Source organism: Podarcis vaucheri, assembly GCF_965113315.1.
Source record: "Podarcis vaucheri genome assembly, chromosome: 6".
Lineage (NCBI taxonomy): Eukaryota > Metazoa > Chordata > Lepidosauria > Squamata > Lacertidae > Podarcis > Podarcis vaucheri.
In genome coordinates, this window is record NC_138764.1 from 59,250,378 (window position 1) to 59,269,171 (window position 18,794).

The 18,794-nt window shown below is 44.1% G+C and overlaps 1 protein-coding gene across 5 annotated transcripts in view; it reads right to left on the minus strand.

Moving 5' to 3' along the window:
- The window catches only part of KIF21B (kinesin family member 21B), a 66,273-nt gene that overhangs the window by 22,420 nt on the left and 25,059 nt on the right, over positions 1 to 18,794 (minus strand). For 4 of the 5 annotated variants that reach the window (XM_082227059.1, XM_082227057.1, XM_082227055.1 and 1 more), the window contains exons 3-16: positions 14,397 to 14,579; positions 13,028 to 13,177; positions 9,197 to 9,331; positions 8,938 to 9,105; positions 7,562 to 7,677; positions 6,661 to 6,856; positions 5,684 to 5,873; positions 5,309 to 5,372; positions 3,572 to 3,793; positions 3,037 to 3,121; positions 1,774 to 1,888; positions 1,215 to 1,406; positions 661 to 860; positions 358 to 465 (exon numbers count right to left, since the gene is read on the minus strand). In XM_082227059.1, the coding sequence (XP_082083185.1) occupies positions 358 to 465; positions 661 to 860; positions 1,215 to 1,406; positions 1,774 to 1,888; positions 3,037 to 3,121; positions 3,572 to 3,793; positions 5,309 to 5,372; positions 5,684 to 5,873; positions 6,661 to 6,856; positions 7,562 to 7,677; positions 8,938 to 9,105; positions 9,197 to 9,331; positions 13,028 to 13,177; positions 14,397 to 14,579 (2,124 nt within the window). The remainder of the gene's footprint in view (positions 1 to 357; positions 466 to 660; positions 861 to 1,214; positions 1,407 to 1,773; positions 1,889 to 3,036; positions 3,122 to 3,571; positions 3,794 to 5,308; positions 5,373 to 5,683; positions 5,874 to 6,660; positions 6,857 to 7,561; positions 7,678 to 8,937; positions 9,106 to 9,196; positions 9,332 to 13,027; positions 13,178 to 14,396; positions 14,580 to 18,794) is intronic. The other variant, XM_082227056.1, reaches the window with a different exon arrangement.

The window sequence follows — 18,794 nt, forward strand, 5'->3', positions numbered from 1 at the left end:
CTCCTCCTAAACCACAATAGGTCTCAAGTTGCTTTGGAGCACAAGAGGGAGAATGCTGCTGCTCTCATGTCCTGCTAGTAGACTTCCCACAGGCAACTGGGTTGGCCACTGTGAGCACAGGACACCACACTAAATGGTCCTCTGGTCTGATCCAAGAGACCTCTTCTTATGTATTTGTAGACACACAAGTTATTTTTGTGAAGATGGCTGAAGGCACACCTTCGCTTTGCATAATTGCTCTGATTATACTGAGCGTCTTCCCCTCTCCTGTCCACCAGCAGTCTATGGGTTTTTGTAAGCTCTACTAGGAAGAGGCTTCTCAAAGCTTCAGCAGCCACAAATGGTGCTCTTGCCCACCTCCTGCCTCCTCTGCTCCTTCTTCAGCTGGGCAATCTCCCGGTTCCTTTTCGTCTCTGCCAATCTGCGCCGCTGCTGCTCCTCACGCATTTGTTTCATCAGTGCCACCTGTAGGGCACAAACAGACTCAATGCCAAGCATAATAACTGAGAAGCTGGCTTGCACCAGTGACTATCTAGGGCCACTTCACCCAGTTGGGTGCCCAAGCTGGGTGGGCTGAGGGTGGGAATCCAAAACACCCAGAAGGTGCCCTGTTGCTTGAACTTAGCCAAATGAAGAATTGCAAATTCCCAGGCAAGGTACCTTGGCTTTCTTCATCTCTGCCACTTCTGCATTCAGCTTCTTCAACTCTCGCTCATATCGCGACTGGTTCTTGAGGAGGCGGGCATGCTCCTTCTGGGCTGCCTGCAACTTTTGCAGGTCCCTGTTCATCTCCCTTAGACGCTTCTCATAATCTGCTTTGATCTTGTTCGCCTTCTCCTCTGTGTAGCATTCCATGGAACCTGAGGGAAAGAACAAAGGAAGTATATAGATTAGGAGTGATGGACTACAGCTCCCGACATCAATGACCAATTGGCCATGGTGCCTGGGGCTGATGGGAGTTGGAGTCCCAACAGCATCCTGGGTGCCACAGCTTCCACATCTCTGATGCAGATTTTAAGTACAGACAGACTGTACTCAGCGCCAATGTCACTGATTACACTTTAAGTGTATGGGTAGAAATGTTGCTTAAGCAATCTTTCCACCCTTGTATCACAGCCTCAGTTGAGAATCCAAATGCAAAATCTTTCATTATCAGCAAACGGATGCTGTTTGAACTGTCAAAATCCAATTTCACCCCAGTGGCATGCCCTTACTCAGGTTTTGCAGGACCCTGTCCCTCTCTTGCTGTGTGTCACGGATCTTGTTCTGCAGTAGAATCAGCTTCTCCTCATACTGGTGCTTCAGAGTTTGCAGGCGCCGCTGGCTGTTCTCCAGCTCATCTATTAGCTTCTGTTTGATCTCGATCTCACAGGTCAGGTCAGCCAGATCAGCTTGGAAATTTGCTGCTAGATAAGACACACACACAAAACAACAACAACAAAAAAACCCTTCACCATCTTGAAGATACTGGTATCTAAACTCATTACAACCTCCACTAAAGACTAGAAAAAGTTGTATCCCTTTTATGGAATTGAATGCTAAGAGAAAAAGCCTAGCATATGTACAGGCCTGTTTTTTGTGCTATTAAAAGGATTACAACGGTAGTGCCAGGTGGAAAGCATGGGGGCTGTGGATTCAACATTTCAAATCCAAATGAATTAAAGGCCATCCCCTCCATATATCTTGAAGACTGTGTGTGTTGTGTTCACCTAGATCCCTGCAGAGACTGCACTAAGAGTCATCAGCCTTTCAACACTTGCTGCAGTATCTTACCCTTTTCTTCAACATCCGAGTCAGAATCCACCAGGCTTTCTTCACTTCCCGAATCATCTTCCTCTTCCTCCTCCTGGCCGCCTTCTTCCTCACAGCCACTCTCATCCCGTTCCTCCTGAAAACAGAAGGTACAGTGATGAGAAAAAGGGGAGTGGTGATGCAGCTTGTTCCAAGGCATTGCAGTCCCAACCCTGTCCAACTTTTGGTTGCATATGGCAATCTGCTTCCCTTGGTTCGCTAATTTGTTCCAATGGCAATCCTTAATTCAAAGCATTTTGCACTGCTTAGGAACACAGGCACCATGGGGATGTTACTTCTTACAGTTCATACTTCCTTTCATGAATCCAACCTTCTGTTCTTCTAGCTGACGAATTAGCAAAACACTAGAAGATCAGCGCTTACCATTGTCCTGGACATGGATTCAGAAATCAAGCCGGATGTTGGGAAGTGAAGGCAGAGAAGATCTAACACACATCACCAACAACTCAATCAAACCATACTGTATTTTTCCTGGCCATTCATTCTACTAACTTCCAAGCCTTTGTCTTTCGACTCTGCTCTTCAAAGGAAGGACCCTAGAATGTAATCCCAGTGTACACAGCGGGCCTACTGCATTCCCAAATGTTCATCTTAAATATATCAATATAACAACTCCCTGCCCCCAAAACAAGAATCAGTGCAGAAATAATGTAATGACTGTGCACAGTCAAAATTATGCCTTTAGCAGTGCACTGTTATTTCCTCCAAAAATAAACAAGTGTGTCAGTTTTAACCAATTTATTTAACTTCATTTAAATCAAAGAATGTTTCCATTTTGTAATGTGCACAGCCCCAGGCTTTTAAGAATCCAATGGCATCCCACAGAGACATTCATGTTTTGAGACAGAAAAGCAAGACATACTTCACGTACTTAAAAAACACACCTATTTGTCAGCCTATTCTGCTCCATTTATCCAAGGGCGTTGGATTAAAGAGAAGCTTGCATTTCTCAGAGGAGATGGCAGGAGATATTTTATTGAGACTCAGGAGCCTAAGGAATTAGTATGGCAATTGCTGAGGTCAGGAAATGTTTGAAGCAGATGTTAAATCTGGCTGAAGGGAATAGCACTTGAGATGTCCTTTACGGCCAGTTTCTCATTATGCTGAAAAATTGCCACAGGGCTCATCCTGATGCCACCAAAGGCCAGCAGTAAGTTTGGCACCCTTAATAATTGCTCAAAAGAACCCAGAAGTTGTATGCAAGAGAAGGGCAAGATCTCTTACCTCTTCCACTTCATTCTCATCTGTCTCATCCGCCTCATTTCCCTGCTGCCTCCTCAACCTCTTCTTAAACCCTTCTTTCTCTGGGCTGCAGAAAAGAAGGCAGTTTTACATGAACATCTGTTTCTAAATCATTCATCTTTATTCCAGATTGCAGAGTCACAAAAACAGGCCGTCAGGGCAGCTAAGAAAACAAACACCACTCCAATAACAACAAATCAAATCAAAACAAAACAAAACATTTCATCTGCATAACTAATGGGAAGGGGACATTTGGCTAAGCTCTTTGCTTGCAGTCACTCTCACAAAGCTTTCTGCAAGTATTTACCATCCTTACAATACAGAAGGGAAAATCAAAGCTCAACACAGAAAAGGGTGTTGTATTGTAGATCACGAGAGCTGCATTACAGGAGTCTCATAGAGTGAGAATGATGGAAAACAAATATATTTTGATACTTCTAAAAAGTTCTGAAGGCCCAGCAGCCTAACCAGAATAGAAGGGTCCTGAGCAGATGCAACACAGAGGAACCCGTTTTACCTTTTCCTTCGCAGCTTAGTTTCCTTCTTCAACCGTTCTATATCTTGCTTGGCCCACTGGATGACTTCTGAGGCCTCAGCTTGCACAGAGGAGACAGGGCTATTTGAAGCTCCCAACCCAGGAGATGAAGATAAGCCCAGGGAATAAGGAAGCCTAGAGGAAACTCGTGATAGACCGCGACGCAGTGATTCATTCATCGCTTCGCTCTCCAAGAGCTTTGTCCTACAAAGAAGACAAGAGATAGCAGTCACCTCATAGTGTCCATTATATACTGAAGTGCTGGCATGAAGACAGAGACAGATTCCTATGGGAACTGTGGGGAGGGGAGTATCTGCTAGCCCAGAATCACATGGATACAAGTCCATCTGATGCCCTCATTGACACGCAATTAAGGGACTCCAAAAGACCATAAGGGAGGATGCTCAGCTCTTAACTCTTGACAGCACACAGCTTCATTAACAGGAATGAGCAGGACCCAAAAGGCAATATAATGTATAATCTCTTGACTCAGCAGAAAAGAAAATCTGAGGGGGGAAATACTCGGGGGAGTTTGGGGAGGACCTGAGAAACCTGCTAGTTATGATAATTCTTGATGTGAGGGGGGGAAAGAAGATGGAGTGCTGGGGGACACACACTCATTCCTCATGATGTCTACAAAGCAGTTATCTCGGATAAAGGGAAGGGGCCATTGCTCTGCGGTAGAACACATGCTTTTCAATGAAGAAGACCCGAAATTCAACTCTTGGCATCTCCAGTAAAAAAAGAAGCCCAAGTGCAAGGTGCTGCGGAGATCTTGGAGTGACACTGTCAACTGGAGCCATTTGTACTTATCAAATGCAAATTTTGATATCCTAAATTCTGTTAGTCAGAACATCAGAAAATCAAGGAAGTCATGCTACTAATATGATTCTTTGACATTCTGAAGCAGAATATTCCACTACCTTATTACTTGCATCTGCTTCTATTCCCCCAGCAACATGCTTGGCTATCTGCATCCCTGTATCACTCCTGTTGCATGCCTGGCCAGCAGGGGGCTCATGCTGCTACATGCTTGTGTACTTGTGGCAGCTTCAGCTGTTTATTCCTGCATCTGTGGCATACTGCTGCAAGCTTATGTGCATGTGGGACCTGCAACTGCTGCTCTCAACGTTATTGCCTTTGTGTGGCTGTGAAAGCCACCACTGCAGACAATGAGGTTATTTTAGGCACCTTTGTTTACAATGCCCATACCTTGGGAGCGCACAAGTGAATTTATAAGTACCACAAGTCTCTTATATCAAAAGGTTGTTTCTTTTTTTATTATTAAAGATTTCTTAGTTTACAAAAATACAGGCATTGTCTCTTTTTTTAAGTTGTGTTTTCTGCAGAGACATTAGTGTTGCATGCAGTATTAGGTTGGGAAGAAAAGAGGGGAAAAGAGGAGGACAGGGGATGGACAATGTGGGGTGGACAATGCTTCTATTCTTCTCCTTAGTGTATGTGTGGGGTTTTGTGTCAGCATCACTTGTATGGGTTCTCTTATTACTCGCAAAGGGTTGTTTCTGATCCTAAAGTGCTCATCATTTGAAGATTACAGTACACAAAGGGCGAGACGCCACAGGGGTGAAAGTACTGGCTTAGAGCTACTTGAATAGTCACCAGTTTAGAAGATAGATATATTTCTCTTTCAAGAAGGTATGGCCACTTGCAAAAAGAATAAAAGTGGATGGGGGAATCCATTGGACTACTCCATCTTACCTGAGCTCCTCTATTTCCCGGATGTAGTTCTGAATCAGAGCACCAATAGCCTCGTTGCCATCACCTGGGAGAACAATGACGCAAAGACACAGAAATTAAATTCTAAACAATAATGGAGAAAGCTAGACAAGAGCAATCAAGATCCCAAAGAAATCAGAGAAGCCCAATTGCTATGGAAAACAAAAGCAGCCAGGCTAAGCATGCTTCACTGAACATATGGCTAACATCATGCACAGTTTGGTCCTTCATAAAACCAACCCTGAAATCTGTAAACGCAATTTTTCTCTTTTGACTTTAAGGAATATATAGTGCCATTTGTATGCTGTCTAATGAAATGGTCTCGAGACCCCAACCAGTTGCCCCTCTCAGCCTCACCTGCCTTGGCAAGAATCAAGTTGGCTTCTTGGCTCATCAAGTGTGTGACACGGACATTGATGGCATCAATAGCTTCTTGCATGGCCTTCACACGCATACGCAAAGTGGTGTTCTCCTTCTGTAGCATGGCATTCTCCTGGAACAGGTCACTGTAGCCTTCAGAGCCATCCTCTCCAATGACACGCTTACCCTTTGGAGACAGAAATGAATGAAAACACCAGTAGGAAGGGCTGGAGAGAACATGGACTGGGGTGGAAGACAGTCGCCCTGTGCGCATCCCAATTAAGGGGCATAATCATCACAGTATACGTCAGTCATCTCAAGCCTTCTGCCTGTAATGGCAGTCTTGCACATACAGGAAGGCTCTGAAGTTGGGGTACTTTTCAAGTATTTTATAATCCACCTTCCTGCAGAAATAGTTCAGTGACTGCCATGTTTGTCAAACCAGCTCTTAAAAGAGTTGCATAAAAGATTTATATTTATGTTTATACGCCAGTCTTTGATCATTGGGGCTTCTCAAAGTAGAGTATTGCACTTTAAAAGACAGTAAAATCTATCACCTGAACTTTTTAAAAAGAGATTAAAAGACCACCAATAAAAGTGTACCACAAGCAAGAGCTTGTGGCAAAATCATGCAATGGTGGACTTTGGGCTCTCAAATTTCAGCGGCGCACTATATACTGGGTTTGCTCTCTCCAAAGTAGGTTGCTATCATCCCTATTTTGAAGATGGAGAAACTAAAGCTTAAAGAGACCTGCCAATGTTCATCTATAGCAAATCATCTGCAGAATTAGAACTTTTCAAATAAAAAAAGGGAGTAGGCCAAATACGGCATTGAGATATTTTCTCCAGGGGAATTTAACTGGGTGTGCAACATTCCTAAAGAGAGGGGGAGAGAGAAAACACCACTAGGGACAAGGGACTTCAAGTGCTGAAGTTGTGCCACTCAATGCAAAATGCTCCTGACATCTCCTTACCGCCTTGTACTCCATGAGCTCCATCTGAAGGCGAGCAATTTCAGCTCGCAGGGCACTGATCTGCTGGCTCGTCTTATCCTGGTTCACCACCACTTTGTTCTTGATGTTGCGAGCTCTGTTGGCATACTTAAGGGTATTCAGGGTCTCCATAAAATCCCGATCAGAAGGGCTCACGCAGGCAATCATTATGGTTTGGCTACGAAGGTGGGAGAACAAATAAGGTCAAGCACAGGAGGGCTGCTAGGCTCCCTGCCACACCAGCTACCTCCCAGGGAGAGTAGCAGTGCAGAGGTCAAGCCATTTCCAATGTTGGCAGTCTGGCAGCTCAAACCAACCAGCTGCAGAGGGCTCCAATTTGTTGAATGGTGAATCAGAGTTCAGACAAGAGTTCTGAACAACCTTGCCCCCCCCCACTTGCCTTGGGCAAATTACCAAATAGTCTGCCAAACAGAAAGCAGGAGTTCCCAAATCCAAAAGGCCATGATAAGACAGACAAAGAACATGAAGGAAATTTGGGTGGGGGGGGGAGAGAAGGGCAGCTGTAAAAGGAAACAGACTAGAAAAGAGGGGGAAAGAAGAGATTACAGTGATCCCATGTTAGGAGGTACACTTGCCAGAATTCTGGATCAAAAACAGCTTAGGCATATTATGTAAGCATCTATTCTGCAAAAGCCAATAATCACATTTGGAACCCAGCAAGAAATGAGGCCCGGGATGTGTTTAAAATACGTTCCTTGGCACATCTGCTGTGGCCTTGCCTTGGGACCTCTCATTAAGGGCTCCCATGGCTATGCAGTGTTAATTATAACACACAATCCAGACAGGCTCCTCACCTGCAACCCCCAATGCCAGTAACCCTGCAAAAGCTACAAACAGCTGTTCTAGTGCCTCTTTCCATTACCTGTTGCCACCAAGGGAATCTTGGAGGAGCCGAGTCAGCTTTGAATCTCGGTAGGGCACATGCAAGGCTCTCTTGCTCTGGTCCCCAAGGGCACTGATGACATTTCCCAGTGCTAGCTATCAAGAAAAAGGACAAGTCGGCGAATAAGAGATGGACCCTTCCCTTGTGCCTTTATTCTGGCACCATATATTCCTCATAGAAAAGTCAATGCAGCTTCAAGCAGTTATTCCCTTTTTGAGGTCACAAATCAGCCCCCCACCCCCACTTACTGGGCTGAAACTTATACTGGTAAACACCATGACTTTTCCATTACAGGGATGAACCATATAAACCACTTAAACTTTGTTGCTATATCATCATGACTGAACCTTAGTCTACAGAATCTGGCTTTCACAGAAGCATCCATCCAACCCTAGAAAATCTCAACTCATTTTTAAAAAGATACAAGCACCAATATTATACCTGTATTATACATGCTTGCAAATGTCACTGTCACTTTCAGACTATACTATAGTTCCATTTCCACAATTCCCTGTCTCTTAAATTTGCAGTGGCTTCAGGGACAGAGCCTTGCCCACCAGAAACAACATAGATTTCATGGCTTACCCCAAGGGTCGGCAACTTAAGGCCCAAGGGCCACAAGTGGCCCGCGGGAGTCGTTTATGTTATGTTGTGGGCGAACATATCAGACGACACAGCGATTCTTCAAACAGCTCTTGTATATTCAAAGGCCAGAACAGAACTGAACTGAAGAGCTCAGTCAGCCTCCTTATATAGAGCTCCAGAACAACGTAACTGTAGCAACTTTCTAAAACTATCCAATCACTGAACGTCACTTTCGATCCTTCATTTGCATACAAACTATCCAATCACTGAACGTCACTTTTGATCCTTCATTTGCATAACTATCTACAGTATCCCCCTGGTGGCCCAGGGTGAGAACTTCAGTACATAACAGTTTAACTGACCCACGAGCCTCCCCTGAACTGAGTCGCCCGCTCAGTGAGTCCCCGTGCACTGCGCTAAACCAGCGCAACACAGTGCGGGGGCTCACTTCCGCGGCACCAGAAATCGCGTCTGCGCAGATGCAGATGCTGGAAATCGCAGGTACGTGCGCTCCGGACCACGGAAAGATCTTTGCTGGAGTGAGCCGGCCCAGGCGAGGTAAACCTTGCAACCCTGGTGTATCCCATTCCATGAAGCCTGCATGCTACAACAAAGAGCTCTTATATGCCTAGACCAAGCCATGGTTTGTGGAAACTCCAAAACAGTAACAAAGGTGCTGGACAATACTTGGTTTGCCAGACAAAATATTACAGGACCTGGCACCTGTTGCCATATCCAATGCTGACCCATTTGTATGATAAAGGCCATACCAAACCACAGTTGATGGAGATCCCTTCCTTGGCTCTCTCGCCAGTTGCACCAGTCCGCTTCAACCTCTCTGAGCCAGCCAGGTCAACAAAGTGGAATTTGGCTGTTCGCGTCTCATATTCACTAGAAGGCTGGGATCCCTCCAGGAGACTGTTGGAGTCTCCATTCACCTGCAATCGGAACACATCCCAGAATCATTTCCCGAGGTGTAATGGATTCTGCAACTGCTCTACCCCTGTCCTCCCCTTCTCATGTCCTTACCAAGTGTACAGGGGAGCAGACGCGCATTTGGCAAAGGTAGATGGTGAAGATGGCATGGGAGCGGGAGCTCTGGACATTCATCTGGGTGCTGGCTGTGGTTCGAGAGAGAGCTCCCTGCTTCAGGCACTGAATCAGCTGCAGGGACAGAAGAGATATGGGATGGTGGTTACGCTTTCTACCAAGATGCAAGGCAACACATGCACACACAAAAGCAAACTGAATCATTTTTCAACCTTGCTTGAACAGGCATACAGCTTCCTGCTGGATGCTATTTCATCACTAGCTCTTGCAAAAGTCAACCCCCTACAGAACTATAACAATCAGGATCGAGCTAGATCTGACATGCAGTCGTGTGTCTCTTTCTCCTGACAGGGCCAGAAGGGAGAGTGACGAGGAGGCCAGGTTGGTAGCGTTGTTCAACTCTGTCTCCTCTGGGTTTTTCTCAGCTCAAAATCGTACACACTCCTAGCTCCAAATACAATTTAGTACTTTGTTGAGGAGGTGTTAATTATTACCACTGGATCACTTATATAAACTAAATTATACAGCGACAGAAAACCTGGCGAGACAGGATTTGCAAATTTATCTGAACTTACAAGATTTCTTGGAAAGACTGGCTTTCTTTGATAAAGTAATGACTGTGGTGCCTGTTTTCTAATGCTTCTAATTGCTTCCTGTTTCACTGTCAATATGTAAATGACAGAGATAGTGAGATACTGATTTTGTCCGTTTCTTCTTATAAATATGCAAGAACACACAAAGGAACATACACAACAATATAAATATTTATGTATAAATAATATGTCTGACACACAAACCCCTCCACTGCTTAGGGTCACAGCCACCTCAGGCATTTCAAGCACATGAACCACAGCTCTGCGGAGGGTAAACTACAGTTTCCAGTATTATCTGGAGGAATTCTTCAAATGTATTTTAAGTGTATGGTGTTGGTGCAATCCATGTGCACACTCGCGCGCATGCACACACACACACAGACCTCCTATTGAATATAATACTTCTGGCAAATGTCCACAGATGCTTATCCCATAATAAATTTGTCTGTCTTAGTTGTTTATAATTGAAAGGAAATCCAGTCAATATTATATAAAATTAAGCTTGTCCAACAAATGCACTAGCAGTTTATGGCACACGCCAAAGAAGACACCTAAGAATGGAGATCTGGGATTACCTATTAAATTAAATGACAACACTTGTCAGATTCAGATGATAGCACAAGAAAGCTTCGTATGTAACGTACTGAACTGAGTCAAACCCTTGGGTCCCTCTAGCTCAGTACTGACTGGCAGAAGATCTTTGGGATTTTAGACAGGGGTCTCTCCCAGCCCTACCTGGAGATGTCAGGGATTGAATTTGGGATCTTCTGAATGAAGGGTGCTGTACCACTCAACAACAGACCCTCTTGAGATACAGAAAGGGCAGTTTGAACAGAAACGTCTTTACATCCTTTTCAGGGGTGTTTATTACAGACACCTGTATGGCTAAGGACTCCATGAACTAATAAAAAGATAACCATTTTCTTAAAGGTCTGGAATGAAATACAAATGTGATCATCTATCTCTCCCCATGCCACACTCTTCTTAAAGACTTTCAACTACCAAAATGAGGCATTTTTCAATACTGCAGAAATTGCCTTGGTGAGTTTTAAGGTATTGGGCAAGACAGTAGTTTCACTGCACATGAAGACCAAGCGCCAAAAGGGAAAATAGAAGGAGAGTGCCAGTGTTTCAGCTTCTTTGTAATTAAGACACTCTCTTATCTAAACTCTGAAACAATTGCCTAAGAGCTCTGGCAATATATGAACTGTGCATCTGAATCAAATGAAGGCCATGATATCTAGAAATTCACGGCGAATTATGGGACGAGATATTAATTTCTCACTGTAAGAAATAATTAAATGGTCAACTGAATTGTGATAGTTAGAGTTCTGAAAAGGGCTTTTTTGTCCTATTTGCATAAGCAAATTATTTCCTATATTTTTAACCTGCTTTTCAGACAAATTATTGTCTCTGAAAACGACATGCATCAATTAAAAAAAGAAAGTGACACTCAGAAAAAGCCTGCCCATCTGGTTTGCAAACTGAAAAAAGACACATACAAGAACTCAGTGAAGGGAAAAATTATGAGAGGGGCACATTCTATATGGATTGCTAGATGGTGTATATTCCTTAGTCTTTGGGGAGGTGGAAATATTGTTTGTGCTTGGGGCTCCTGCTGGAAAAATTGTGGTTCAAGGGGAGCATTCTTACCCATGTGGTTGAGTTGGCTCAAAATTAAATATTTCTGGTATGGGATATTAAATATAATGACTTTAATTACTAGTTATGTATTGCCATTCAGGGCCAAAGGAATTCTGACTTGGAATATTAAAATTTCATATTCAAGAAAAGCATTGTCATATCTATTGATGGTTGCTAGGTTATGCATTGCAAATGTCTGGAAACATGCAGAAATTCCCAGTGATTAAATGTGGTTTAAAAAGATACCAGACCCTAGCCGTTATGGAGAAAGTGATGAGTATCTTTCAAACGAGAGAAGTGAGGATTCATGCAGATAAATTCACTAGAATAATGGCAGCTGTTCATTGCCTTCCAGAAGAATCACACTCATGAATAGATATTTTCGAATATGGATTGTGAATTATTTGATTCATTTTATATTGTGAATAAATTTTATACGGTATTTGCAGGTTGTGTGTGATGGTGTGAGCTTCGTCTTAACATTCTGGAACTATATTATTTACTATAGAAAGATCTATGCCACCATGCAGTATAAATTCCCAGAGTGGGAACTTCTGTGAAACAAAACCCTTTCCTGGCTGCTATTGTCTTGCAGGTGGGAAGGGGTGGCTCTGTCTTCGTTGCTGGTGGAAAAGAAGTTTTATGCATTACATAAAATAATAATTGTAACTGGGGAAATAGATCCAGGACCTGCATATAAATTCTAGCAGCTCTCAGACTCTGCAAAGGAACAAAGAGACTATCTACTATCCAGGATCACTGTGATAACAAATATTAGTGAAACTCATAATGCTCCCAACCATATTCTATATTCCAATATATAGGATATTCTATATTCCAACATATAGAATAGCAGCTAGAAAAAAAGGGATCATCATTTCCACCAAGGGGGAGAAATGTGGAAAAACCACCAGAAAGTTTAAGGAGTATATTCCGCATTATTAAAAGCAAAATGCATAAGAATTAGAGCGCTGACTCACGGCTGAAAAGTGGGTTATGTTATGGACTCCACCCAAATAAAGCACACAAACAACTGAGTTCTGCCATGCAGACTGGTAGCATCTGCAGTGAGATCAGGATACAATTAAGCAGCAGCCTGAAACACAGCTAAGGAATTCTCATCTCATAATGTTTCCATGGGAAAACAGCCATGGCTTATTCTTATACTCAAGATCACTTACAGCTTAGAACTCTTTAACCACCTCATAAGATTTGCACCACATGCACACCCACTGCAGCACACCCACTCACTTACATTAGACGCATAATGATGGCTGAAGTGGAGACTGTTATCTTAAGCCCTCTCCAGGCATTCAAAAAACTCACGAGGGCATAAACAGTTGAGTGCCAGTAGAGCTGCACACACCAGCGCTGCCTCCAATGTCTCTGCTGGCTCCACCCAACCTGCCCCCAATGCCCCTGTTCCTGTTGGCTCCATCCAACAGGCTGAACATGCTTAGAATCCCACAATCAGGAATGCCTAAAGAGGACTTTCACTGAACATGGAATCAAGACATTGGAGCTACTAATTAACATGAAACACAAAGCTGAGGTCTAATGTATGGTCACGTACCTCGTCCTGCGAGCCAATGAGACGTGATGTGACACCTGTGGTGTAGATCCCACCACTGGTATCTTCATGGATTTTGATGTTTGACTTCCGGTGGCGGCAATCAGGGTCTCGTGAGCTATCAAAGAGGTCCAGGATCTCTTCGTTATACAGCTGAATAAAGACATGGGTGGGGGGTGGAATTGATACTAGGTTCATTGATTCATGAAGGGCTCCACAGGTACAAAATGATAGAAATGGGTATTTGGGCTTGCAGTGTGCCTTGAAGATCAAAGCAGAGCTTGACATTTAGCTAAGGATTGGCCCTGTTGATTACAGCATGAGAGGTTGGTTCTGTAGTCAACAGCAAATCTGCAATTCTCTTCTAACAGGAAATTCAAATCACAGCAATTTTATGGGGAACAGGGCTAGTAACAGGAAGAAAAACTGGAAGAACTAGAGATTCATAATCGTCTGGAGCAATAAATGTAAAAGCTGCATGGAATTCTTCACTCCTCTCACCACTGACAAGCCTACCAGAGAGATGAAATCTTAAATTGGCTGAGGCTGCTGCATCCCCAGAAGCAGGTCTGCATCATTATTGCAATCTGTTGACTGATGCATGAATCAGCTGCATTTCCTCTATGAAAATGTTTACGCATTGTCAAGGTCAAGCGACGCCTTTAATGGGTCTTCTGTGCATGATAGCATAGTGGTGGTATAAAAGGAAGCAAGTGCCAAGTTCTGTCCCTGAGTGAAGGAGCATCATGCCCCCTCATTTTCAAATGCAAATTCTAATTTAATCTCCTTCACTTACTCTTGGATGTACAGGCATGCCCCATGCTGTAATTTGTATGTTAACCCAGACCCAGATTAAATTGTGCCCCTACACTGCATTTAAAGGTACCCTTGCCCGTACGGGCCAGTCGTGTCCGACTCTAGGGTTGTGCGCCCATCTCACTTAAGAGGCCGGGGGCCAGCTCTGTCCGGAGACACTTCCGGGTCACATGGGCAGCGTGACGAAGCTGCTCTGGCGAGCCAGCACCAGTGCAGCACACGGAAACGCCGTTTACCTTCCCGCTATAAAGCGGTACCTATTTATCTACTTGCACTTAGGGGTGCTTTCGAACTGCTAGGTGGGCAGGAGCTGGGACCGAAAGATGGGAGCTCACCCCACCGCGGGGATTCGAACCACCGACCATGCAATTGGCAAGTCCTAGGCACTGAGGTTTTACCCACAGTGCCACCCGCGTCCCACACTGCACTTACTGCTGCAGAAATTAAAGAAGAAATTAAAAAGCCCACTTCATTCAGTAGCCTCAGGCATACCTGTATGTGAACTTATGCCCTCCTTCTCACACTCCCATCTCCCTACAGACACCAAGGCACCTACCTCCAAGAACTGTGCACTGACTTTAAACTCTGGTACTGGCACACCCTGTTCCTGCGCTGCCCGCTTGCGCTCCTCTATGCCAGAGAATAGGTGGGTAATGGCCCGTGGAATTATGCCATTCTCATCTTCGGAAATGTTCACGTCAAAGCCGGTTCCCATGGTGTACGTCTTACCTGCACCTGTCTAAAAGTAAACAGAAGAGATGCTTTATGAGAGCCCAGCTTCACTATGAGGACTAAAGGGGGAAACATGCTAAGAGGAAGGCACACTTGGCAAACCCTCACTATGATCAACTCCTGCCTAGAAAACTATGTCCCCACTGTGGAAGGAGGTGTGGATCCAGAATTGGCCTCCACAGACACTTATGGACTCACTGTTAAAACCGTGTTTATGGAAGACAATCTTACTCGGCTACAAGTGATCACCAAAGAAGAAGAAGAAGATTCCCTGGGACTCTCCACTACTGCTCCTTAAACCCACCACACAGAGGGAAGTACTTGAGCAAGTTTTACTCAGAGGAGACCCACCAAAATGAATGGACCTGAATAAAACTTAAGTTGAATAGCACTCAGAATCTTTACAAACCCTTCATTGCACTTTATAATTCCAGTTCAGACACTCCATTCCCCATACTTATCTTGGTTATTCAGCCAGCTTAGAGTCCACGTATATCTATTGCAGAGCAGAGGGAAATAATATCACCATGGCAAGTAACTCAGTGTAAAATTAAAGTGAGCATTGTATTCCATGCTAATTTGCAATTATTTTATTTTGTTTACAAAACACTCTTCTTACACCTAATTAGTTCATTTCAAATTCTCTTCTACCCTTTCCCAAGGTTGTGGTGAAAGCCAGTGTGGTGCAATGGCTAGGGCAATGGGCTGCGAGATGGGAAACCTCGCTCCAGATCCTCACATAGCTATGAAACACACTGGGTGGCCTTGAGCAAGCCAATGTTTCCCAGCCTCACCCACCTCATAGGGTTCTTGGGAAGCTAAAGTGCCACTCCTGAGGTGGTGTCTCTTGGAAGAAGGGTGCAAACCAGTGGCATAGCGTGGGGGGTGCAGGGGGGGCCGGCTGCACCGGGCGCAACATCTGGGGGGTAGAGTTAGGGGGCGCAAATCCACGGGTTAGGGGGTGCAAATTACTTGCCTTGCCCCGGGTGCTGACAACCCACGCTACGCCACTGGTGCAAACCAACAAAGGCTGAGTCAATGATTGTTGGGGGAGGGAGAGAAACAACAGTGGGATAAACACAAGAACAATGTGATATGAAATGGCTATGAGATATGATATGGAAGAAAAAGAAGTGATCCAATAGAAAAAATGATATAAAAGCAGAATATAATGCCCAGGTTAAAATATGCTATATGTTATAGTGTTGGGCTAAGACCTGGGACACTGGGGTTCTGGTCCCCACTTGACCATGAAGCTAACTAGGTGACTTTAGGGCAGTCACTGTCTCTCTGCCTAACCTACCTCACAGTGTTGTTGTGAGGATACAATGGGTGGGGAGAACCATGGACAACACCTTGAGGAAAGGTGGGGTATATAAGGGCACTAAATAAATTAAGAAGGAGAAAGAAAGAAAGAAAGAAAGAAAGAAAGAAAGAGGCTTCGACAGCAGGACATTTCATTTTCAACCTTGCATGGCTGAAGTCTTGCCAGCTGAAATTGTGCAAATTAAATGCACACAAGGTAGAGACTTTAAAAGCTCTTTCTGCATCAGGTTTCCCCAGTGCAGAGTTTTTAAGGTCTTTGGCGTGTTTGGAAGGGGAGAGGGGTAAAGCCTTCTCAGAAAGGTAAGGAAGCTCTGCAGGGGCAGTTCAAGTACACACATCTTTGCATGTATGTGCCATCTCTGGAACGTAACCTCCACACAACGATTGATCGTACTGTACTTCTTCATATAGTGAATAGTTTAACTATGCAAATTGCTCCCAGAAGCAGTACTAATGTCCGTCAACTTGGAAAATAAGGATATCAACGGCTACTAGACATGATGGCTATTTTTTATCTGCCTCTGCCTCTGAACACCAGTTGCTAGGAATCACAAGTTGGGCAGCACTGTTGCACTCAGGTCCTGCTGGTGGTTTTCCCATCTGGTTGGCCACTGTGGAAGCTGAACCAAATGGGCCACTGACCTGATCCAGCAGACTCTTCTTACCTTCTCAAGGTTGGCATAATTCTGATGCAAATGGTAGCCTGAACCACTGCACTAATGAATTGGGTGTGTCCACCAGCTACCAGCTGGCTTTTTGTCATCATCAGCATTGACTCCAGGTATTGCTTGGGCAAGATACCTTCAGTGTGGCAACCCCATGTGTGGGCCCTCCTCCTCCTCCTCCCCGCTGTCACCACTGCTCATTTGTTGACCATCTCCCATTGGGCTCAATCTGCTCAGCTTCCCAGAGGGATCAAGCAACACAACCACAGTATGCTTATCTATTTCCTCACTCATTACACAAGACAAAACCTCTGAGGCTGACATCTTCAAGTGATCTCCACATTTTTTTTAAAAAACCCACACAATTTTGTGAAGCAGCCCTTTGTTTGGTTATCAGTGGGTCTCTGAAAGGTGATAGATGGCACTCACTGTATGTGAATGCACCAACCTTACAGAATTAAGGTCAATTTTAAAAACTGCAGTCAGAAGAGCTATTTTGCTGCTATTAATATTCATGCCTCTGGAGAAAACCTCTGTTCCAGCTGTTCAGATGCAGCATATGTCACTCTTAATAAATATCTATGACCAAGACAGCCTTCAGCAGCTAAATACTGGAGAAACTTGTGGGGTTACTGGCAAAAAAATCTTGGGAAAGCCCCAGTGTGGTTCTTCAAGTCATACCAATACATTGGGTTGTATTTAGCACTCTGGTTTCTCTTCAGATCATATAAATCTTTTGCCTTTTTCAATGTAGCACTAAAGAGATTTTCCCATCAGTGCAAGCATTTCTGCTTGTGCAATGGAACAGGCTCTTCTTCTCCTGCATGTTGTTCTAATGGATCTCCCCACCCCCCACCCCAGCAGCAGATTTGGGGAGAGAACAAATTTCAGAACTGACCTAGCTCTATGTCATTTCATGTCTATGTACCTAAACACACAATGTTTGCAATGGAAACATACATTTAGCATAAACTTCAGAAACTTAACTACATGTTGGTGCTAAAATGCTTTTCCATATATTTATATTTAAAATATAGAAATATATACAAAATATGTTTTAAAAACTGCTTCCATGAAAATAGCTAGCAAGTGATAAATGAATAAGTATTTTGGTGCTGATTTAAAAATTGAGTTTAATGGATTTCTCAGGATTTAATTGTTTTTAAAGGGCCACTCAGGGGAACTGGACTTTCTCCCTCTTCACCCCCGGGGCTATGTCATGGTCAACAGTATGGATGAAACACAGCAAGATACAGACACAAAAAAGTGTCGTATTTCCAATAGAATAGAAATCGATTGCCGTTCCACTTGTAGCTCACAGCAGAAGAGCAATGCTTAGTAGCTCTAGGAACTTCTCTAAGCAAGTGTCTGAAGTGGGTTTCACCTTTTCTGAAGGTTTAAGAAATTAGTTTATAATGCAAAGTATCAACCCTTCCCCAAAAAACATTTCCCCACTACCACCTCCCCTCAAGCCACCACCATCTTTGAAGCAATTATTTCACAAACATAAAAACGTGGTTCCATCTTTGGGCAATTTGGCCTCAGGAAGCACCTGTAGGGTTTTGAAGAGGTTTAGATGTGCACCCACCAAATTCTAGAGTACAGTATGAAGGCATGTGATGCAGCAACTTTGCTGGTCTGTGCTTGGATGGCAGGCTACCTGGGAACCCCACCTTGAGGTTGAAAGGTTGAAAGGAGGAAAAGATCTAAGTGCACAGAGGCTTAGTAACCACCATACAGTAAAAGCACATGGTCCCCTTCAAAGAATCATGGGAACTATAGTTTACCCCCAGGGAGCTACCACTCCCAGAACCCCTAACAAACTTCAGCTCCCAGAATTCTTTGGGTGGAAGCTTGTTTGGTGTATACACAGCCATAATCTGACCCCCCAGAATAAATTCAGCTTTTCCCTTAACTATCAGCAATGCAGACAAAAGTCATGACTGGACTAATACATGTGTGATCCATTCATGGCAAGCACTGCACATGGAAATACAACCTTGCTTTCCCCCAGGTATGTGCTGTGTCCTCTTCCCACAGCCCCATTGTCACCACTGTCTCTAGCACTCCACAGATGTACTCCAATCAAATAGCCATTTGCAAAAAAAGAACAGCATGAAAGTAGCTTCGGGAGCCTGTCAAAGTTCTGTTTCCTAGTAACAATGACCAAAAAAAGTCAACCAACCACTAATAGTGGTTGTTCCCTATGTTTATCCTCTTCCAGACAAAGA